At 41.7% G+C, this 24,310-nt stretch overlaps 1 protein-coding gene across 4 annotated transcripts in view; it reads right to left on the minus strand.

The window, feature by feature from the left end:
• Window positions 1-24,310, minus strand: part of MICU3 (mitochondrial calcium uptake family member 3) — a 146,073-nt gene that overhangs the window by 59,053 nt on the left and 62,710 nt on the right. For all 4 annotated transcript variants that reach the window (XM_074951342.1, XM_074951344.1, XM_074951345.1 and 1 more), the window contains 3 exons: window positions 19,534-19,612; window positions 8,011-8,058; window positions 2,472-2,554 (listed from right to left, as the gene is read on the minus strand). In XM_074951342.1, the coding sequence (XP_074807443.1) occupies window positions 2,472-2,554; window positions 8,011-8,058; window positions 19,534-19,612 (210 nt within the window). The remainder of the gene's footprint in view (window positions 1-2,471; window positions 2,555-8,010; window positions 8,059-19,533; window positions 19,613-24,310) is intronic.

Consider the following 24,310-nt stretch of genomic DNA (forward strand, 5'->3'; position numbering starts at 1 on the left):
GAGACACGTGCATCTCTCAAACTTGACCAGGGTATTTCCAGGCTGCACAGTTTCCTGCCTACACTGGCAATTCCCCACCAATGCAGATTGCCTCAGCAGGCCTGCTTTCTCTTCTCCTCAGAGTCTATAAACAGCGTAATTAGCCATAGTTAAGTTACAGTACAACTCTTTTTAAGCAAGCACATTTAGTAGTAAAGTAAAAAAGCATTTCAGAGAAAATATATTAAAACAATAAAAACAACAACAACATCCTACATGCATGCTAATAAGCTTAACAGAGATCACCCCTAGTTGGTGTCAGTCCTTCCAACCCTTCTCCAAGTATTGGGGCCCTTCTCTTGGACAGAAGGTCCTGTCTGTTTTCCGGAACATAACGAAGCCCCTGAGTCAGCTTAAACTCAGGTTAATTATCTAAAGTCCTTCCTTTGACTTTGGCCTCTGGAGAATCCACTTTGAACTAGCAGCGGCAGCGAGTAATATGGGCCCGTGGTGCCCATGCTCCAGCAATATTCAGGGCCGAGGGGCCTGGCTCCACCAATGTATGGGGCCGGGTCTCTCCCCCGGCCCTACCTGCTGCCCCCTGCGCGCCTCCCCTGAAGGTCCCCTGCCCCTGCCTGATGCCCCCATGCGTCTCCCCGGGCCCCATAGCATCTCTGCCTCAAGCGGGCGGCTGTCCCCTGCAGCTATGCGCTGCGCTCCACTCTGCCAACTCCCGGCACCAACTGCCGGCACAGGGTCCTAGCGCCCCCATCCACTAGTGTCAGGGCAGGCTGATCCTGCCCTTCTGCCTTAGACGGACAGACCCTTTCCTTTTCCGGTGGGACCATCCACCAGCACAGGCCCCCCCCCCCAACTGCAGTCACCGCTCCTGCCCCACACTGGGCAAGGGGCAGCCCCTTTCCCTACCTCCAGTGAGGCTACAGTGAGGGGCAGCAGCAGGGGAGGAGGCACACACGTACCTACCACACCCACCACATCAGAGGTGAGGGGGCTTCCTGGATCTGACAGGGGCTCTAGGAGCACATTTAGTCGACGCCTGAGTATGTGTGTATATATTTATGTGTGTGTTTAGAGTGTATGTACACAGCATATGCTGAACAGAAACCAAGGAATGATCTAGTGGTGCGAGGTGAATGTGCTGCCAGGATTGGAGAGGGGGCCCCTCCCTCGGAGATCGCTGCTGCCAGTGTGGGGGAGGGCTGGAGGGAGTCCTCCTCTCTGGCCCCAGCCCGGGGAAGCCTGCCTGCACCCCAAACTCCTCATACCCGCCCCACCCCAGAGCCCGCACCCCCAGCCAGAGCCCTCACCCCTCTGCACCCCAACCCTCTGCCCCAGCCCTGAGCCCCCTCCTGCACCATGAACCCCGCATCCCCGGCCCCACCCTGCAGCCCTCCCCTCAGCATCCCAACCCTCTGCCCGAGCCCCTTCCACACCCCAAACCCCTCACATTTTTACATTATTTTAAAACATATATATTGGCTTACAAGGCAGGTGTGTTCACACGCGTGTGTGTGTGTGTGTGTGGGGGGGGGGGGCTTGGACCCGTTTGGGCACTACCAAAAATTATACAAACCTGCCGCCTGCTGGATGTGTTACATCCTGAGTGAGTACCCAGTCACACTCCACTCTTCTTAGTTCCTTGAGGGCTGTGGTTACTCTCCCCCATGGAATTACATACAATCCCTGGCCCACAATGATACACGCAATACAGTAAGAGCTCCCCAAGATACTGCAGGAAATTGTCATATCTGTCACAACACCTAATCCAAAAGCTCTAGGTGCCCTGCCATTATTTAAAAGTACAAATTATTCAGACTCCAGTCAGCCTTGCCACCATCATCATCCAGGTGTAATAAAACTATTAAGGGCCCAATTCAGCAAATCACTTTAGCATGTGCTTTACTGTAAGCCTGCATTTGAAATCAATATGATTTACACAACATTGTAGCGCTTTGATGAAATGGGACCTTAATGATATGATGGGGTTAAGCAGCACAGGAATATCTCAATTCCACCTCAGAGCCTCTCCAAATGGTCCCCAAAATAAACTGGCTTTGTAGCATGTCACAAAAGTCAACAGATTCAGGTTATTTTGGACCAAGTGGGGAAATAAACAAAGGCAAGAGGCCACCTGGAGAACATCCTGCCACAAGCTCTCTCATTGTTATACCAAAGTGTGTCTAGCTCAAGTAACTGCTGACCACAGCTGTGGCAATATTAGCCCAAAAGGAATTTTATTTGAGAAATTTATTAACAACAACAAAAACAGTAGAAGGGAAATGGCAATTCAACTTCAAAGCACAGCATGCAGTACATCTATGCACCATTATAAATAGTTGACATTTACAGTTACCTACCATTTTATGCAATCTCTCATTGTCATACAGAATTTAAACATAAAAATAGAATGATAGCAAGATTATGTCAAAATACTCAGAAACTGATCAAAGAGCAATATCTAATATACATACCACCAAGAACTCCTTTTTGTCGACCATCTCATTGCCATCAGTATCAAACATGTTGAAAGCTATTTTAAAACCTGCATGAGGCTCTGCCAGAAAAAGAATACAATTGTCAATTATTTGCAAAAAGTGATGATAAAAGTTTAAACTTTATGAATATAAACTGAATATTTTAGATCAGATCCTCAACTAGTGTATATCAGTATATTTGTGCATATAAACAGTGTATAACTGACTTACAGCAGCTAGGGATCTCACCTTATACATTTGTTTCACTTTCAACATTTCAGAAGCTTAATGCAAACCTCAAAGTTCATAGATTGGAAAAAAAAAAAGAAAGAAAAAGAAAGAAAAAGGGTAAAACATCTTGGAGCAGTGGTGGTTTGGTATTGAGGAGGGAGAAGCAATCACACATGGCTATTACCTGTTGTCACCTCCTAGGGGTAGGGCCAATGTTCCTCCCAGAGTCATTGTGGAAATTGAGGCAAAGCCCATTCTGTGGGTGGGCGGCGAGGGGCGGGGAGGTTATGTGCTTACAGTATTAGAAGATTTAAGAAAAATATTTTTACAATACTGCTTAATTGAAGTGAGGATCCGTTGTGGCACTGAAGTCCAAATAGCGATTCTGAAAAGATATATATCTGATTCCACATTTCTGATCTGCAAATTATGTTGATTGGAATGTCAGATAAATAGAGACTACCATATTGCTGGCACAATGCACCTTAATTCAGAGCCAGCTTTCCTCAGCAAAAACACACACAGCCAATACATTTGTACAATTTTTGCTAGGAAAGGCATGACCCATCAAAATTAGTTAATAATTCCCCCACAAAATTATAAGATTTTTGCAATGATGAAATATCATCCAAATTTTAACTTATAATCTTCTTACCATTCAGTTTTATAAAAACTGGCTTCTACTATCCAGGAACAAGAACTTGCTAGGGACAATAAGAGAAACAACATACTGACCAAGGTGAAATCCCTGAACAGCGTTAGGTGAGAAGTGACGGTCCTAAAGACAACCTTATCTTTGTGAAAGAGAGTAAACAGGCTATCTTTTAAAATACCCTACAAATCACTCATTGCTGTCTTTAAAAGCTTTGGAAACAGCCAGAAGAAATGACATCTTAAAAGAATACAGATAAAGACTAGTAAAGACTAAACAATAGAATTCAAAAGCCAGGCTATATTAGAAGCTTATGCAATAAACCTTTTAAAAATCTAGCAATATCAAAGTAAGCAAACAATTTAGTATCCTGTGAATTATGGCAAAAAGAACAAACGGGGCAACCAAATGAAATTTAAGATATTCACAGAACAGATTTAACAAGGAAATATATTTAAAGGATACAAGGAAAAGGGAAATAAGGACAAAGCAACTAACAGAATCTCAAGACGAGGAATAACCAAGAGCTGTAAAGCCTTCTTCTGTTTAGCACTGCATTACTTATGTTAGGTAAATAAAAGGTGACACACATGCACTCTCCCCCGTCCCACTGAGTTCTATTATATTTCAAAAGCCTGGCAATTAAATATAAGGGGACACATTCACCCTATGTATAACTCCACTGACTTTTATAAGAATTAATGTCTCGTGTGAAGACAAAGTATCAAATGACTTGGAAATAATACTAAGAGGCTAATAGAACATTTTGGTATACCAAAGTACCAGTAATTTATTATCCAGAGGTTTCAGAGTAACAGCCGTGTTAGTCTGTATTCGCAAAAAGAAAAGGAGTACTTGTGGCACCTTAGAGATTAACAAATTTATTTGAGCATAAGCTTTCGTGAGCGAAAGGGAAGAAGGAGGATCCTGGGAACTACAGGCCAGTCAGCCTCACCTCAGTCCCTGGAAAAATCATGGGGCAGGTCCTCAAGGAATCAATTCTGAAGCACTTAGAGGAGAGGAAAGTGATCAGGAACAGTCAGCATGGATTCACCAAGGGCAAGTCATGCCTGACTAATCTAATTGCCTTCTATGACAAGATAACTGGGTCTGTGGATGAAGGGAAAGCAGTGGACATGTTGTTCCTTGACTTTAGCAAAGCTTTTGACACTGTCTCCCACAGTATTCTAGCCAGCAAGTTAAAGAAGTATGGGCTGGATGAATGGACTATAAGGTGGATAGAAAGTTGGCTAGATTGTCGGGCTCAACGGGTAGTGATCAATGGCTCCATGTCTAGTTGGCAGCCGGTATCAAGTGGAGTGCCCCAAAGGTCGGTCCTGGGGCCGGTTTTGTTCAATATCTTCATAAATGATCTGGAGGATGGTGTGGATTGCACCCTCAGCAAGTTTGCAGATGACACTAAACTGGGAGGAGAGGTAGATACGCTGGAGGGTAGGGATAGGATACAGAGGGACCTAGACAAATTAGAGGATTGGGCCAAAAGAAATCTGATGAGGTTCAACAAGGACAAGTGCAGAGTCCTGCACTTAGGACAGAAGAATCCCATGCACCGCTACAGACTAGGGAACCGAACGGCTCGGCAGCAGTTCTGCAGAAAAGGACCTAGGGGTTACAGTGGACGAGAAGCTGGATATGAGTCAACAGTCTGCCCTTGTTGCCAAGAAGGCCAATGGCATTTTGGGCTGTATAAGTAGGGGCATTGCCAGCAGATCGAGGGACGAGATGGTTCCCCTCTATTCGACATTGGTGAGGCCTCATCTGGAGTACTGTGTCCAGTTTTGGGCCCCACACTACAAGAAAGATGTGGAAAAATTGGAAAGAGTCCAGCAGAGGGCAACAAAAATGATTAGGGGACTGGAACACATGAGTTATGAGGAGAGGCTGAGGGAACTGGGGATGTTTAGTCTACGGAAGAGAAGAATGAGGGGAGATTTGATAGCTGCTTTCAACTACCTGAAAGGGGGTTCCAAAGAGGATGGCTCTAGACTGTTCTCAGTGGTAGCAGATGACAGAACAAGGAGTAATGGTCTCAAGTTGCAGTGGGGGAGGTTTAGGTTGGATATTAGGAAAAACTTTTTCACTAGGAGCGTGGTGAAACACTGGAATGCATTACTTAGGGAGGTGGTGGAATCTCCTTCCTTAGAAGTTTTTAAGGTCAGGCTTGACAAAGCCCTGGCTGGGATGATTTAATTGGGGATCGGTCCTGCTTTGAGCAGGGGGTTGGACTAGATGACCTCCTGAGGTCCCTTCCAACCCTGATATTCTATGATTCTATGAGCTACAGCTCACTTCATCGGATGCATTCAGCTGTAGCTCACGAAAGCTTATGCTCAAATAAATTTGTTAGTCTCTAAGGTGCCACAAGTCCTCCTTTTCTTTTTATTAACCAGAGAGGCTCAGAGAATTACGAATACCATTTCCTTTCAACTTCTAAATGCCAAGGCAGCACTAGAGAAAAAAAGATGACTAAGATGTTAAATGAATCCTTCAGAGAATTTTCCAATATGATTTTCCTTTTAAAATATCAAATGACATTTTTATTAAAGTGACTGGCCAAAAGTTTGGGTGGAAAAAAATAGATCTCCCACTGATTAAAGGGATGCTGCTATCTGCCCTTGGTCAGGTCTTAAAGCTACCAACTAAAACAGTCCATACTCATGTTCCCTGATATTGGCAAGAGAAACAGCTGACAAGCCGATTGTGTGATTTAAAGCGCAGTCCTATGGCCATATATTCCATGTCTCTAAAAGGTATGCAATGTTTGCATTTACTCCACATGTACACCATTATTCTAGTAGGTCCCTTTGAGCACTTGGAAGGAAGAGTTGAAAACCCAGTCATCTTAGCCTGAACTTCAAAGCTTATTACATTATTCAATTTAGTAATAATTTCTTGCCTTTACATATGGCCCTATGCAATGATGGACCAAAGCTCTCTTCTTACTCTGCCATAGTTACATAAAAATGGCATCAGCTGATAACCTCAGTTGTTTGGATTTTGAAAATTTCAGTTTAACGTCCACCATTCGGACAATTGAACTATTTTATCCTTCAGTCAAAAAATGGGTAAGGCACCTCCCATTTCACTTCTTTCCTATAATAAAGAATCTCATTTTTGGCCAGACACTAGTCCATTTTATGGATATTATTTGTAATGGAAAACAAATTCAGCCAAAATATTCTAGAGCAAGGGTAGTCAACAGGGGGACTGTGGGAAAAATCCAGATCACTAGACGCTTTTGACCAGACCACAAAGCTCTGGGGGAGCTGTGAGCAGTTTGTGTGTGTGGGGGGTGTAGTGCAGGCAGAGGAGTGACTGGCTGTGTGCTGGTGGGCTTGGAGGAGCTGGCCCCTGGGGCTGACTCATAACTGGGGGGGGCAGGTGCTGCCCTGCCCTCCCTAAATGGAGCCCCGCCAGGTACGCCGGAGCTTAGAGCTTCAGCTCCTGCTGGGAAGCATTGGGACTTCAGTCCCTGCCGGGCACACTAGGGTTCGGGTCTTCAATGCCCCCGCCGAGTTACGAGTCAGCGCCAGGCGCCTGTCGGGCTCCTGCTGTCAGCACTGGGTGCCTTCCAGGGCTACATTTAGGGAGGTCTGTGATCAGAGAAAAAGGGTTCCTCAGCAAATAGTACCTCAGGCAGTCCATAGACCACTTCACTGCCACGGCCTCTTTGTCAATGATGGATACAACTTTCTCCCTGGAGAACAGCTTTTAGCTTATGTAGAGTATGGGGTTTTCTTCTCCCTTAACATCTTATGAAAGAAGAGCCTCTAGCTCTACATCTGAGGTATCAGTTTCTCATATAAACCTCTTTGAAAAGTCTGGATTAAAAAGAACTGGGTTCTGACACATACAATCCTGTGTATATGATTCCATGCTTACACTTGAGAATTCTTGCATGAAATGCCCAAATAAATGAAGCACTGTTGTGGTTCTTGTGTTTGATTTTTAAATTCCAATAGATGACAGTTTTAAAAGCCTATTATTTGAAGTTAACAAAACTTCTAAAACTAGTTTGTAAATCTTTAATTTACAAATCTAAAATCTCAAACAATTGTGTTAGTTATGGAAAATCTATACTATACATAATTGACTCTAGTACAATCAAATAATTAAACCTTCTACATTCTTCTATATTGTTTTCCCAGGTGGAAGACAAAACAAATATTTAATTTTGTTAGTGTTTGTTGTTTACAAATAAATGTTTGGCTCAGTTTTAACAGATTTTCTAAAACTATGTAAGCGGATATCATATATAGATTGAAAAATAATATTTACAACTTATGTATCTCTCTCCATCTTCAGAAGTCCTTTATAAACTTTAATAAATTTATCTAACAATTATGCAGCAATTTCAGAGGACTGAGATTATACACTACAAACTGATGTTCAATTCATCTGATAATCCTTAATCTCTCATTTTCAGTAAAGGGTGCCCATGTAATACAACACTTCAATTGAAACATTACGAGATTACCCTGGGATAATACAGTGACCAAGTTATATGGAAAAGATGGATGTGATTTTTCCCCATATAATTTATATAATTTTTAAGTGAACATAAAATATTCTAATGTATAGGAATAAATTCAGAATCACAAAATTGCAGTGAGTTTTTTTCAGAATACTTACTTGTTAAGATACAAAGGAGAAACAGATATTCTGTGTAGGAAATCAAACCTAGAGACAAAAAAAGTGTCATGTCATATCAACTCTAATGAGCCTTCATTTGTCAAGCTTGAAAAATTAGAGGTGTGGTTTTTTTTTTACACATATATACATTACAGCTGGGCAAAATTGTTCAGATGAAACTATTTTTCAGTCAGAAAGCAGATTTAGGTTGACTGAAACATTTTGCGAATTCATGTAGATTCCAGCAAATTGTTTCAGTCAAAACAAAAAAAAAAGAACATTTTTCCAAAAAGTCAAAATGAATCATTTCAACATTAATAAAATGAAATCTTTTTCAGGCAAGATTTCACACAGGGATCTAGGCATTATTCACAAAAATGGAAGTAGGGGCACTGTCATCCCCCTTATAACCTTTAGTACAATGGGTAGGGTACTCATTTGGGATGTGGGAGACCCAGGTTCAAATCTCCACTCCAGAGCAGGGATTTGAACCCAGATCTTCACTCCTTCTAGGTAAGTACCCTAACAACCAGGCTACTGGGTATTCTAAAGGGGGTCTCCCTCACTCTGTCCTGTTGAAGCTGTTCCACTTTTTACAAAATACTTGAACAGTCATTGAGGGGGGAGAGCAAAAATGAATGACTCTATAGCCTTGTGCTCAGGACACTCACCTGGGAGGGAGAACACCTACATTCCAATTCCTGCTCCAATGAATATTTATTTATACAAAATGGAACAGCTTCAAAAGGAAAGATTGAGAGAGCCCCACACTAGAATAGGCAGCCAATAGCCTGGTGGTTTAAGCACTCTGCTCCAGATCTAGGCTGTCCACATTCAAGGTGATTGCGCTAACTACTGGACGAATGGTTATAAATCACCTCCTCCTGTTTTCCAAATGTAGCCCTTCATTTTCTTTATCTTTTAGAACAAGTTAAAAATACCCAAAAGGTTTTGTTCAATGTGAGCTTATTTTTTGATATTTTGGAACTGTCAGAAAACTAAAATCTCTCTCTCTCTCTCGCCAGCGGAAAGTGGTTTGTAGTCCAGGTAAATTGTTCTACAAATACACTGCAGCCTTACTACTAAAACACTAGGTTAAACATATATTAGTCTCATCCCTTGAAAGTAATGTGCATGATGCATTACACCAAGTTTTTCCAAAACCCCAACCATGACACATAGAAGTATCTTATGGTAGGTTTCAGAGTAGCAGCTGTGTTAATCTGTATCCATAAAAAGAAAAGGAGTACGTACAGCACCTTAGAGACTAACAAATTTGTTAGTCTCGAAGGTGCCGCAAGTACTCCTTTTCTTTTTATCTTATGGTAGTATACAAAGGTTTCACATTACAATTAAAACTGTGTTCTCTCCTGATATCATCTTTAAATTTGTTTAAGCTTGGGTCATAATTTTACTGAATGTTAGTACACATATCTAGTTAGGAATTTTGCTTCTCACATTGCTTAACAATACACAGATTTTAGTATTTAGCTGCCTCTGTGTATACATACATACACTCTAATTATGCTTTGAAGTTTACATTCAACTCTTATTAGATGAGCTTATACATTTTAATTAAATAAAAAGAAAAGGAGTACTTGTGGCACCTTAGAGATTAACAAATTTATCTGAGCATAAGCTTTCGTGAGCTACAGCTCACTTCATCGGATGCATGCATCTGATGAAGTAAGCTGTAGCTCACGAAAGCTTATGCTCAAATAAATTGGTTAGTCTCTAAGGTGCCACAAGTACTCCTTTTCTTTTTGCAGATACAGACTAACATGGCTGCTATTCTGAAACCTTTAATTAAATATTGATTTTTAAGGCTTTGTTAAAAATTGAAGTATAATGTCAGAACTATTTACCAATTTAGATATATATGAAGCACCTATTCTAGGCCTCTCAATATTTTTGCGATACTTTAAAAATCCAATCACAAAAAATTTTGAACTGGTTCAAACTGCAGAAAATAATTAATCAGGCTTGAACTCAACATCCATATTATACACTCATTACCACAAATTGCGCTCCTTCTTCCCCAAAAGCCTGGGTAAATAGATAATCTTGCATCATGCCCAGAAGGTCAGTGAATTAGGGATATTCTGGACTCTTTTCAAAATGGGCTGCTTAAGGAATAATTACTGCCTTGAGGGTCTACTGGAAAGGCTTCAGTTCCATTAATCTTTAATGGCAAACCACCAAAACTGGTCCCTAGTCCCCAACATGATAGGAAGGGCACTATCTCAAAAACACAGGAATTATGAGATGGTCTATAATATTGGCCAAACTCCAAGGGCGAGATTTTTTCAAGTTGCAGGTGCCTAGTGGGATTTTCAAAAGTGCCTAGACACCTAACTCCCATTTATTTCAATGCAAGTTAATCACCTGTGTGCTCCTGAAAATCCCATTAATCTCCTATCTGCATCTTTAGGTGCTTACATACCTTTAAAAACCTAGCCCTAAATGACTAACTTCCAATCCCAAACCAAACACTAGACTAGCTGTGAGCACTGAACCAGGAACCACCTGGAATTTTTTCATGGTCATCATAGTGGCTGTGAAATCCAAAGCTCATTCCAACAATTTGTCATCCATAAACATGTTAAAATCACTGATTGCTATTAGCCTTGGTACCTCCAAAGTGGGTCAGCAACTCACACGGACAATTTGCAGCACATCAGCTGGTTCTCCTGAACTTATGTCAACTCAAATGCATCCTGGGAATAGCACAAAATGAACATACTGTAATCAATCTAGCCTGGGTGCAGGAAACTTCCAGCTTTTCAGGCTCCATACAAAAATCATGCAGAGTAGATCTTCACCTGTCTTCTTTAGGCTAATACTGTACAGAATACCTCGCTTGACCCAACTGTGCCCAAACTGGTAAAATGGTAACATCCAGCCACGTTTTGCTAATACGGGCAAGCCTGGGGGACAAAAAATCCTAATTAAATCATGGACTGTTGAAATTCACTGATCTTCCACCTATCAGCATGAAGCTAAAACTGGGATTTTTGTCCTTAACTATAGGAAAAACCAGTGAAACAGAGATTATGCATTTTGACCTCACAAGGTATTTTTCTGACTTGTCTCCTCCCATACATGAATATAGGAATGGAGGAATCCAAACACTCACAATTAATTCTTTGCATACAATACTACCATATTCGCTACACACAGCAACATTTTTCAACTCTGTTGGCCCTCTGCAGTGATTATTGAGTGGTCATAGCTGCCACACCTCAATACTAGACAAAGGATCTTCAATGCAGGCTACAAAGCCAAATTAAGAAGACTATTCACTCTCCCAAACACCTTTACCAATAACACCCCAAAAGCTCACAGCCATTACCTTCAGAATCACTCCCTAAATATTCTCCAATACAACAGGCCATTTATCCTAAATAATCCTACATCCAGGCCATTTATTCTAAAAGGGCAACGCTTCCATGATGGATATGTCTCCTACCCTCAAAAAACAAGAAAAAATACCCAGATCATTCTGGTCCTCACTACTGAGGCTGGAATGTGGGGATGATGTAAAAGGAAGGCAGTTGATTAAGCTATCATTTAATCACACCAAACCACCTAGCCATCCCCCAAATGAACCCTTACACACCCATAAATTCACTAAATTTGAACTTCTTTCCTCTCCGACCCTAGCTCAACCCCTAATTTCAGAAAATAAAATAAACAAACATATTTAATTCTTCCCCCTCTTCCTCAGTCTAAATGGAAATCCCTGGAGTAAACCTCTTGCTGCCGCTGGTGGTTGTTGTGGTGCTGCTAAAGTAGGGAAGGCTTCTAAGCAGTTCTAATACTAATTTATAAGGAAAATGGATAGTATCTCACTCCCGCCACCCCCACAAAATTGTGGATTTGTTAACAAAATGTAGCTGCTTCTGCTAGCATTTCAAGTTTAAAAGCAGTTACCCTAATAATAAATACAACCATGTATTCTGCCTCGTGTCATCTAGATTTTGTACAGTACCTCAGAAACTGAGAATTATTGTTATGTGTCAAAGACCAGTTCCAATTTTTCATTAGGTCTGTGACTACTTGGAAGGTCAGCTACCTAGAGATCAAATGCAGCTGAGATATAGATAAAGGGATGTAAAACATGCTTGAGTAATCAGTCAAATGTAAAAAATTATTTTACAGATTGTTTTTCAGTGTTTGATACCACCTTCTTTGTTGTAAAATAAAGGAAGGAAGAGCAACTGTCAAGTAGTATGTCAGCAGACATGAAGGGAGCTATCTAGGAGGCCTTGAAAGCATTCCCTCCTTTTGTTTGTACTAGTATATTGCAACCTATGGACAGATAGTTCTGGTTGACTGCCCTGAGTGTTATGGGAGAAAGATTTCTGGAATGGCTATTGCTCAGAAAGAAGGGCTAACTCAAAGACCACATAGAAGGTGCAGAGGTCACTTGAGGTGAAAACAATTAAAATAAAAAGCCCTGGACCATATCCTTAGTTGGTATAAATTAGTGTAGCTGAATTGACTTCTATGAAGCTCTGCCAAAATACACCAGCTGAGGACCTGCCCATCTACATACTTGATATCAAAATGCATATATTGTAGCAATAAAGCCTAATAGAGAGACAGTGTGAACTATGAGATTAAGACTGGATTGGGACTCTGGCGATCTCGATTCTATTCCTATCTCTGCCTTTGGCATGTCATCTCTCTGCCTCTCAGATTCCCCATCTATAAAATGGAGACAATGATACCACTTTTGTAGAGTACTTTGAACCTACTAATTAAAAGCACTATTATTATTCTACCACTTTGCTCTAATTTTACACCATAATTTTATTAATTTCAATTGACTCTCACTGGCAGAAAACTGGAGTAAGACATTGGTGAATCAGATGCAGAAATTTTAGCGACATTTGTATTACACAATTCACAAAGCTTATTACTGGATACACTTTTTAATGAAGAATATTTTTAGAAGAGTTATTTATATTGCATATGTGATTGCCTATTATATGGTAATGTTTACATTATTTAGAGCATGTCTGGATCTTTTAAAAGTAGAGTCACATCAACAACTATTAATAGAACATATAATGTAATTCTCAATTGATATGAAGATTATTTTATTATCAAATATTGATAAAAAACAAGCACCTTTGTGCTTTCTCCCATGCTGCCCCATGCTTGGGAGGATCTGCCTGTAAGTATCCACAAAGCTACTTCACTATACTCCTTCAAATCTCTTCTTTAAAATCTCCTTTGCTGTGATGCCTACAAAAAACTTGACAATGCCTGGGCCACTAGTGTGCTGAGACCACTGCCTATCATGCCAAATGTAATAGAGCCCTCAGAGGGTCGGGTGGTTTACTGGGTAGCACAAACAGTATCGCCTCTCAGCAGGAAAGCCTTTCAGTCCAGTTCCTCACCCAAGGATGGGTTTGGCTTCCCCTCAGGTTTGCAATGTCCTTGCCCTTTTCTTATCAGACATGGAATAAGAGTGGCATGTCGCTTGTGCCCCCTCCTGCAGCAGTGGACATAGCTAGGGGAGCCTGGGTCCTCTCACTCCACCAGGCTCTGAACTAGGGCCCTATGAGAGTCAGCAGTGTCCAGCATCCTGCAGTGCCCTCGGAGTTACCCTCCCTGGGTCACTTCCTACCATCTGTCTCTCCCCACAGCTCCCAGTCCAATATAAGGTAACAAAAGAAAAAGAAAAAAAACAAACAAAAACTAAACCTTAAGCCCCAACTGGGCTCAGTATGCAGTCCTGTTCCTCAAAGGGAGGCTTCTTTGGCACCCTTGTCCAAGAAGGTCTATCTTCCTCCCCAGCCTCCCACTTCTGAGCTGAATTTCTCCCTTTAAGCTTGCTCTGCAGGTCTGGAGGGGAGGAGCTACCTGGGTCCAGTATTGTCCTTTAACTCCCTTGGAGCCAGTGTGGGGTTTGTCCACCCCTTCACACTAACCAATATGATCTCATTGTTTCCTTGTACTCCCCTGTCTCTATCTACCTATGGTCTCTTGTCTTATACTTAGATTGCAAACGCTTTGAGGTCGGAACTGCCTTTTTGTTCTGTCTTGTACAGGGTCTACCCTACATAAAATAATTCAGCCTGGGAATAACAGTAAAATATGTCAAGATCATGATAGTTAAGAACTGCTGTAGATGTTTAGATAAGATGGTTTATAAATGCTTTAAGATTTTATTTTCAGTGAACAATTCAATCTACACCTGTACAAAATAAAAATAGGGAGATCACACCTTTGCAGGTTATTGCATTTTTATACTGTATATTTGGTTGTGATATAAAGTATTTCCTTGGTTTCAGTGTCAGTACTTAGCAAACTAGACCATAATTCATGGCACACTCACCAAAAGGAAATAGGCGTTTTATAGAAGAATGTCATAACTTTATTGAGATAAGTCTCTTATATCAACATAAACCAAAAGGGGACAATCTGACCTAAACAAACATCTTGAGTTACAGAAATAAGAGAAAGTCATGAGAAAGTAATTAAGGACCCAATTCACAAAGGAACTTAGGCATTGCAGTGCTCAGCATTGCAACACCTAACCTGTAAGTGCCCTGGAAATCACTGGAAACCACAAACCCTGAGTTGAGTTAGGCACCTAGTCTCCCTATACAATGCACGGGGAGAGGTAGGCACCTGAGAATGGAATCTATAAAAGACATTATGCTAGGCTGGGAGCTGCCTAGGATAACCAATGGGAGATGCCAATGAAGGGGGTTTGTCCTCATCTCCATCCCTCTCATGGAGTTAGGTACCCAAGTCCAATCTGCTTGCGATCCACAGCCAGGAGTCAAGTGTGTAAACTGTTTCTTGCAAAAAGAGCAGCACACACTTCTAACACCACACGAGGACAACCAGTAGTCATCCTCCATTATAACATTTAGCCTAGTTGTTAGGGAACCCACTTGTGATGCGAGATCCTTGTTCAATCCCCCTGTCCCCTGATGAGAAGAAGGGATTTGAACAGGGAATCTCCCACCTCTCAGGTTTTAACCACTAGAGTATGGGGTAGTTTCATACAGGTCTCTCAATTACGCTTGTTGAAGCTGTTCCTCTTTGTATTAAAAAATTATATATATGTAGGGCCGGAGAGAGAATGAGAATGACTCTATGGTCCAGTAATGAGGGTACTCAGCTGAGAGGTGGGAATGCCCAGTTGAATCTCTTCTCATCAGGCAGAGGGAAAGCTGAATCAGCATCTCCCACATTCCAGGTAAATACCCTAACCTGATGGGAAAAGGTTATAAGGAAGGCCTCTTCCCTTCCCCGCCTGGCTTGTTTTGTGTGGCATTGGGCAGCTCAGATCCTGCTTCTGGATCAGGCGCTGCAGGCAAAATACATGGGGCAACACCTATCTCTTCTGGTTTGAGGATCACGTTAGGGTTTAAGTATGAGATAGGCACCCAGACACCTGCCCAAGGCAGCAGTGCACATGCCCAGAGGCAGAAACTTAGATGCCTAGGGAACTTTTTCTTGCAAAATGTAAACATTGAATGAGCTCAGGCACCAGCTGAGTGAACAAAAGGGAGCAGACAAAGACAAAGTTGGTCATAAGGATACAGATAGAAAGCTTTCAAATTAGGTACTGAGGGCCAGTTTTTAAAGGTAGTTAGGTGCCTTGTTTTCAATGAGAGTTAGGCACAGGTGTTTTTGAAAATCTCACCCTGAGTTACCAACTCAGAAAGCTAGTTTCACAGATAAGAACATAAAAACATGAGAGCTGTCATACTAGGTCAGACAGTGGCCAGTACCAGAGCTTCCGGGGGAGTATACAGAACAGGGCAATTATGGAGAGATCCACCCTGTCTTGCCTCCTGGCTTCTGGCAGTCAGAGGCTTAGGGCTGCCCTGAGCATGGGGTTGCATCTTGACTATCTTGGTTAATAGCCATTGATGAACCTGTCTTCCATGAACTTTTCTAGTTCTTTTTTTAACCCATCTATATTTTTGACCATCACAACATCCCATAGCAATGAGCTCCACAGGTTAATTGTGCGTTGTGTGAAAAAGTACTTCCTCTTGTCTGTATTAAACCTCCTTCCTATTAATTTAATCGAGTGACCCCTAATGCCATGATAATAGATGCAGCCAAATAATAGCACTGCCACTCTAGTAATTTTTTTAAAGACACTTACAATAAACTCAAAAAGATTTTTTCTCCCTTCTTCCTCCATCATTTTGTAGCCAGACCATCTCACTGACCCACCCACAACACCCTTCTCCAATCCCTCAAAGGCCCCTGCATTGTTGTAATTTTCCCCCTAGCAAATGAGACCTACACAAAGTTCCCTGTGGAAAAACATCCACCACAAGAGGTTGCTAGAAAGGGAGGCAATACTTTTTCAATCAGTGATTACAGTGCCTCCACAATGCTCCCAGTCCAAAAGCAGGTGACTGCTTAAAAAATACTCCAATTTGTGCATGTAGGTACTGGGAAGGATTGAACATTATTGTGCATACCTGAAGTCAGATTTTAGTCTGAACCAAAAAATAAAACCAATGGAAAAATGAAAAATAGCAGAACTGGAATTTAAAAGGCCAATAAAAACAACTGTATGTGTTTCCCCCCCATTAGTAATTAAAGTGTCATTTAGCATTCAATTTAGTCAAACTTTTAATTAAATAATTCCTTTATATTTTACTTCACACCTTTTCTAAATCGAAGGTACATTTGATGTAGATATCCAGTTTTGCACCTTGTATCATATATGAGGTACATGGAAATAATTTAATATTACTTTCATGTGAACTGCACAAGAACTTCTCAGCCTAACAAAGTAGTTCCATCGTAAGGTATCTTTTAATAAAGGATAGGTCACCAAAAACAAAAGTGTTGCTGGAATTCTGCAACAGCCCTGCATGAAGGAGATATACTTAAGGACTGAAGAGTAACACAGTTAAAATATATAAATAAATATATGGTTTTAACAAATGTTATGTGAAGAGTGAGAAAGATGATTCCTATTGTTAAATATTTAAAATTTGAACCCTAATTTGAGCCCTAGTTCTTACAGAGTCTTTACTTATGTATGAATATTTTTCAATGGACTAAGGCATATGTAATAAATAAATAATACTTATACCTCATGTAGTGCTTTTCATCAGTAGAGCTCAAAGCATTTTCCAATATTGGATTTTTACAGAACGAAAAACTGAAGCACAGTTACTTTGCCCAATGTCTCAACTGGAAATGGAACCCAGATCTCCTAAGTCCTAGCACATCATTCTAAGCACATAACTTGACGTCACTGAACCAGTGTTTATAAACAGTCTAAAAATGGAATGTTTGTGTTTCATTTAGATGATCTAAAACTCATATTTTTATGGAGCCAAATTCTTCATAGCAGAAAGCAAACTATGGTAATTTCTCTTGCAAGCATAACATATTTATAAGGTGCACAACAAACTTCAAGGAAGCTATTTTTTTTTCTCTTGAGGAGTCTAAAAACTCCACAGGAGAGAGGTAATCTATAGCTCCATAACTTTACAGGATTAGGCTGCACAAGAGCTACATAGAGGACAGGTTCCACTGCAACTTTATATATGTTAAGTGTACTTGCTACATACTCTCTAGTTTTGAATTATTCTAAAGTTAATACAAATGGACGTAGGTACAGTAACTCCACATTTAATGTCGTCCCGGTTAATGTTGTTTCGTTGTTATATTGCTGATCTATTAGAGAACATAGTCATTTAAAGTTGCGCAATGTTTGCTTATAACGTTGTTTGGTTGTGGGGGCTTGGAACCAGGGTGGGCCTGCAGACCCTCTATCAGCTCCCATCCACCCTCCCCAGTGTCTCCCACCTACCCCGCAGGTCAGCAACTCCCCCCTCCCTCCCTGTGCCTCCCGCCTGCAGAAATCAGCTGTTTCGAGGCATTCAGGAGGCTTGTGGGGGAGGAGTGAGGACACGGTGGGGTGGGGCCTTGGGGGCAGGGTTGGAGTGGAGATGGGCCTGGGGCAGAGCTGTGGGTTGAGCATCCCCTGGCAATTTGGAAAGAACAGCAAGAGGAGCAGCCGGACAATCCACCCTCTTTCACTCTCTGACTCTACCACCTCAACCAAGCTTCATAATCATCATTGCTGAGTACAGTATTAAATTGTTTTAAATTGTTTAAAACGTATACTGTATATGTATATGTCTTTTGTCTGGTGAAACAAATTTCCCTGGAACCTAACCCCTTCCCCCCCATTTACATTCATTCTTATGGGGAAATTGGATTCGCTTAAAGTTGCATTTTTCAAGAACATAACTACAACGTTGACGAAGGAGTTACTGTGTAATAAATCCTGAAGCTTTACCCCCCCAAAAAAGCCTTATTTCAGGGCTTCAGTGCCTCTCTTCGATTTAATGCTGACAACAGTGAGCAGCAAATGGTTTTCATGACCATGAAGCTGAGGCATGCCGCAACACTTTTAGTACCGTTCCAAAGATGAGCTTAGTTTTGACGGTTTCTTTATAGTTTACTGTAAATGTTTACTTCAGTTTGAAACCTAACAAAACTGAACAGCAGTCAACCCAGTATTGGTATCTGGCAACAGCACAGAAAAATACCTACAGCCCCAGTACTCAGAAAAGACTTAACACTTCCAAGGTGTCATTCTAACAAGAATCACCAGTTCAGGCAGACTAGTATTTCAAGATCACTTTATTCAACCTGCTGTAATAGATAATATTTTTGGTTATATCATCTTGTAATAGTTGTCTGATTTAACTAATTTAAGGCCAGATTTAAATTTAAAAACTCCATGAATCTTCTGCTACTGTGGAAACAAACACAAGACCAAACAGGTTAATTTGGATGGCTTTTACAAGTTTCCATAGTACAGAAACCAGCAGGTTTTTAGTGAATATGTACTTTTTAAAAAATATATCAGAGATCTAGAGTGAGATTATATCTTTTCCCAATAATTAATGTGAAGTTTGATGGTCAGAAGCTATGAAGATTTTCAAAACCAAGTCAAGTCAAAACCTTGATCTGCAGAAGTTTAGAAATTGCTAATGCATAAATCTGATTTTCTTGATTAAAGAGTTGATGTACTACATGGGATTTTAGAAATCATCAATTAGTATTGTGGGGAACATGAATAACTGAAGTTTTTCAAGGAAATCAATGCACATTACTACCTTTGCACTTATCAAAACTGAAAGTCATTCTGTATCCTTTAATTAAAAGTATTTTATCTATGTCTCTTTTGTAGGTAATTCTCATTAGAAGGACAAAATTAAATTTGAAACATTTAAATATCAATACAACACACTTCAAAAAAACTGTTCCAGATTCAGATAGTACTATATATAGCGATCCTACGGCAGCTGCAATCATGATCAAACAATGCAGATATTGAAGGAAATTTTGCTAGTCTCTAAAATGTAAAAGACAACCGTTTTCCCTCTTTTTGGAAAAAAAAATAAGAATTCAACTTAAAAGTGTATATTTTAGCAACAATATTTCCACTATACAGAATCTAAAATAGATGTAGTAAAGTCATTCAGTAAAATAAATCTTCCTCACCTTTCTCTCTAAGATTACGGAAAAGTTTTGATGATCCTTTCCAAACTGGTGGTGTCTCTATAAGTATCTGATTCAATTCCTGGAAAAAAAAGAAAAAAAGAAAAAAGAAAAAAAATTAAAAAACACAAAGTAATTGGTAAAGTCGTTATCAGATTAAATAGTGAAATCTAAAAAACCAAGACCAGAGGCAAGTAATTTTACACAAACCTCCTATTTAACTTAACTCCCAATGTATGGCAGCTATAAGTGGAAAAATTTTAGCTTACAAAAGCACATGGGCCCTGATGCATCAAACACTTAAACACAGCATAAGGTTTGCTCATGTGAGTAGTCCTGATATCAGGATCAGGAGCAAATCTGTATTCATACTTAACCGTTTATAGGACTAGGGTCTTATATGTAACTCGTTTCAGAGTGGTAGCCATGTTAGTCTGTATCAGCAAAAAAAAAAAAAAAAAAAAGAGGAATACTTGTGGCACCTTAGAGACTAACAAATTTATTTGGGCATAAGCTTTCGTGAGCTACAGCTCACTTCATCGGATGCATAAAGTGGAAAATACAGTGGAGAGATTTATATGCACATAGATCATGAAAAAATGGGTGTTGCCATACCAACTGTAACGAGACCAATTAATTAAGGTGGGTTATTATCAGCAGGAGAAAAAAAACCTTTTGTAGTGAACTCAATACACCTTATGCATGACTGAACTTTTCAGTTTGTTGCTACAACTCATTCATTAACGTATTTTTATGGGGGGACTGATCCATAGCCACTGAAGTCAATGGAAAGACTCCACTGACTTCAGTGGGCTTTGGTTCAGGCCCCAGATTTGGTTGCATTGCTTTTATGATGTCTAACTTCACTTACACCAAAACAAATTTCACACTAGAAACCTGAGCATGGACTTCTTAAGGCTTACAAGTCATTCAGCACCTTGCAGGGATACCAGGATACATTCTGCTCTCAATTACACCCATGAAAAGTGCAAATCAAACTGCAGTAATTCCAATAAAGTCAATCAACATAATACACTTTAACACCACAAGGGGTGTAAAACAACCCAGGAGAGGGCTGTGGCTGGGGGCAAGTAGCTCCCAGGCTGATTGGGGAAGTAGACACAGCTGGGGCCATGCCCCAAACAGACCACAGCTGGCCCTTATAAAAGGGCTGTGAGCCAGATGTTCAGACAGAGTCTCCTTTAGTGGTGTAGAGAGATGGCTGCGGCTGCTGGGGGAGTGTACCAGGGTACCTGAAGTGAAGCAGGGCTGGGGAAGGCCAGAGGAACTGGGAGGCTGCAGGCCTGGCAGATGGCCTAAGACAGGGTACTGGGGTTGCAACAGGGCAGGCAGAGGCAGCAGCTCCAAACCCCCCTTGCCTGTGATGAGTTGCTTGTACACTGCTAGGTGGTGACTGGCAGTAGCCATATACTGAGGTGAGGTGGGGACAGGGGGTTGGGGTTCCCTGGGGAGGGGAGACCCAGAGACTGGGGGGGTACTGCCAGGGGGTGGGACCCAAGGGAAAGGGGCACTGGGGTCCAAGGGGGACACTGGGTGCTAGCAACAGGTGAGATACCGGCTGACAGAGGGTGCTCTGAAGACTGGCAAGCTAATTCCCTGGATGACCAGCAGGAGGTGCTGCCGGGTGAGTCTTGCGTCGCTACACACCAGCATCAATAAGAGCAGAATTTTGTCAGCTGAGCACCCTTAACTTCTGCTGAGTTTCACAGGAGTTGAGGGTGCACAGCACCCTCAAGAGGCATTCCCACACCTTGCAGAAATGGGTCACATGAGTTTTACACATCCAGTCAGAAGAAATGTATTATGGAACCTTCATATCCATAACATTTTGATTTTCAAATCATTACTAAAAGCTGCTGGTAAATCTACAGAACTATAATTATTTGCAGAAATAACTTCAGATAAATAAATCTGTTAAAATCATGATTTGTCCAGGGACAATGCACAAACAAAGTGCTACAATTTGTCAAAGGGCTTTCTAAAAATTATTTTCTTAGCTCTACTCCTGGTAATCTGGTTAATTACCATATTAAAACAAATTTCAGATTTCTGATTTTGTATTATTAATTAACAACAAATAATTTTAAGTGAGAACAGATTGTACTGTAGTCTGACTGCTGTAAACAAAAAAGTGTAGAATTTACATTTATTGAAGGCAATCCACTTGGAGAGATACACATGATAAGGTAACCAAACTACAGATCCTGTCTGGGAACACTGTACAAAAATAAAAAAGCTTGCTACTTTTAGATCTGGTGCCATTTCTTCCTAAAAAAAGGCTCAGTCATGCAACTGGGTTTACATGGGAGCAGAAGTCTGCATAAATAGATCCACTGGAAGGATCAGAGCATGAACCTCGTTTCAGATTAGCCAGAAGCATAATGGAAGCCAAACAAATAAAAGGCAAATTGTTATATTTTGAGATTTATAGAAGTGTTGTACCGGTGTTAGTCGCAGGATATTGGACAGACAAGGGGGGGGTGAGGTAATATCTTTTATTGGGCCAACTTAATCATAGAATATCAGGCTTGGAAGGGACCTCAGGAGGTCATCTAGTCCAACCCCCTGCTCAAAGCAGGACCGATCCCCAATTAAATCATCCCAGCCAGGGCTTTGTCAAGCCTGACCTTAAAAACTTCTAAGGAAGGAGATTCCACCACCTCCCTAGGTAACGCATTACAGTGTTTCACCACCCTCCTAGTGAAAAAGTTTTTCCTAATATCCAACCTAAATCTCCCCCACTGCAACTTGAGACCATTACTCCTTGTTCTCAGTGGTAGCAGATGACAGAATAGTCTAGATCCATCCTCTTTGGAACCCCCTTTCAGGTAGTTGAAAGCAGCTATCAAATCTCCTCTCATTCTTCTCTTCCGCAGACTAAACAATCCCAGTTCCCTCAGCCTCTCCTCATAACTCATGTGTTCCAGTCCCCTAATCATTTTTGTTGCCCTCCGCTGGACTCTCTCCAATTTTTCCACATCCTTCTTGTAGTGTGGGGCCCAAAACTGGATACAGTACTCCAGATGAGGCCTCACCAATGTCGGATAGAGGGGAACGATCACGTCCCTCGATCTGCTGGCAATGCCCCTAATTATACAGCCCAAAATGCCCTTGGCCTTCTTGGCAACAAGGGCACACTGTTGACTCATATCCAGCTTCTCGTCCACTGTAACCCCTAGGTCCTTTTCTGCAGAACCGCTGCCGAGCCATTCGGTCCCTAGTCTGTAGCAGTGCATGGGATTCTTCCGCCCTAAGTGCAGGACTCTGCACCTGTCCTTGTTGAACCCCATCAGATTTCTTTTGGCCCAATCCTCCAATTTGTCTAGGTCCCTCTGTATCCTATCCCTACCCTCCAGCGTATCTACCACTCCTCCCAGTTTAGTGTCGTCTGCACACTTGCTGAGGGTGCAATCCACACCATCCTCCAGATCATTTATGAAGATATTGAACAAAACCGGTCCCAGGACCGACCTTTGGGGCACTCCACTTGATACCGGCTGCCAACTAGCCATGGAGCCATTGATCACTACCCGTTGAGCCCGACAATCTAGCCAACTTTCTATCCACCTTATAGTCCATTCATCCAGCCCATACTTCTTTAACTTGCTGGCAAGAATACTGTGGGAGACCGTGTCAAAAGCTTTGCTAAAGTCAAGGAACAACACGTCCACTGCTTTCCCCTCATCCACAGAACCAGTTATCTCGTCATAGAAGGCAATTAGATTAGTCAGGCATGACTTGACCTTGGTGAATCCATGCTGACTGTTCCTGATCACTTTCCTCTCCTCTAAGTGCTTCAGAATTGATTCCTTGAGGACCTGCTCCATGATTTTTCCAGGGACTGAGGTGAGGCTGACTGGCCTGGAGTTCCCAGGATCCTCCTTCTTCCCTTTTTTAAAGATGGGCACTACATTAGCCTTTTTCCAGTTGTCCGGGACTTCCCCGGATCGCCATGAGTTTTCAAAGATAATGGACAATGGCTCTGCAAGCACATCCGCCAACTCCTTTAGCACTCTCGGATGCAACGCATCCGGCCCCATGGACTTGTGCACATCCAGCTTTTCTAAATAGTCCCGAACCACTTCTTTCTCCACAGAGGGCTGGTCACCTCCTCCCCATGCTGTGCTGCCCAGTGCAGTAGTCTGGGAGCTGACCTTGTTCGTGAAGACAGACTCAAAAAAAGCATTGAGTACATTAGCTTTTTCCACATCCTCTGTCACTAGGTTGCCTCCCTCCTTCAGTAAGGGGCCCACACTTTCCTTGTTCCAGGTGAGCCTGACTGTATAAAAAGCCAGTCGGCAGTGAACCAGAAGAGCAGCTAACAGCAGGAGTTTGCCTGGGAGTTCGCCTGGGGAGAGCCCACTGAGGCTTACATCTTGCCGCCTTCTCTGAGTAGTTACTGCATCTCCTGAGGAAGCTTGTAGGAGGAAGGTAATATGGATGGGGGGTGTTCAGCTGTTGTGACCTGCACTGGAACAACTTTCTTTCTTCTTTCTTCCACAGGACAGAAGCGACTTTGTCTGTACAAAGTGCAAACTGGTCTCCATATTGGAAGAGAAGGTTCAAGGTCTGGAGCAACAGGTATCGACCCTGCGTTGCATAAGAGAAACGGAAGATTTCCTGGACAGACATCAGGATATGCTTCTATGGGCACAAGGTTCTGAAGATTCAGAGCAGGCCGCACAGCGGGGACAGGAGGCTGGCGAACAAATTTGGCATCATGTGAACTCCAGAAGAAGAAAGGGGAACGTTCATGTAT

The sequence above is a fragment of the Natator depressus genome, chromosome 4 (assembly GCF_965152275.1).
Source record: "Natator depressus isolate rNatDep1 chromosome 4, rNatDep2.hap1, whole genome shotgun sequence".
In the NCBI taxonomy this organism is placed as follows: Eukaryota; Metazoa; Chordata; order Testudines; family Cheloniidae; genus Natator; species Natator depressus.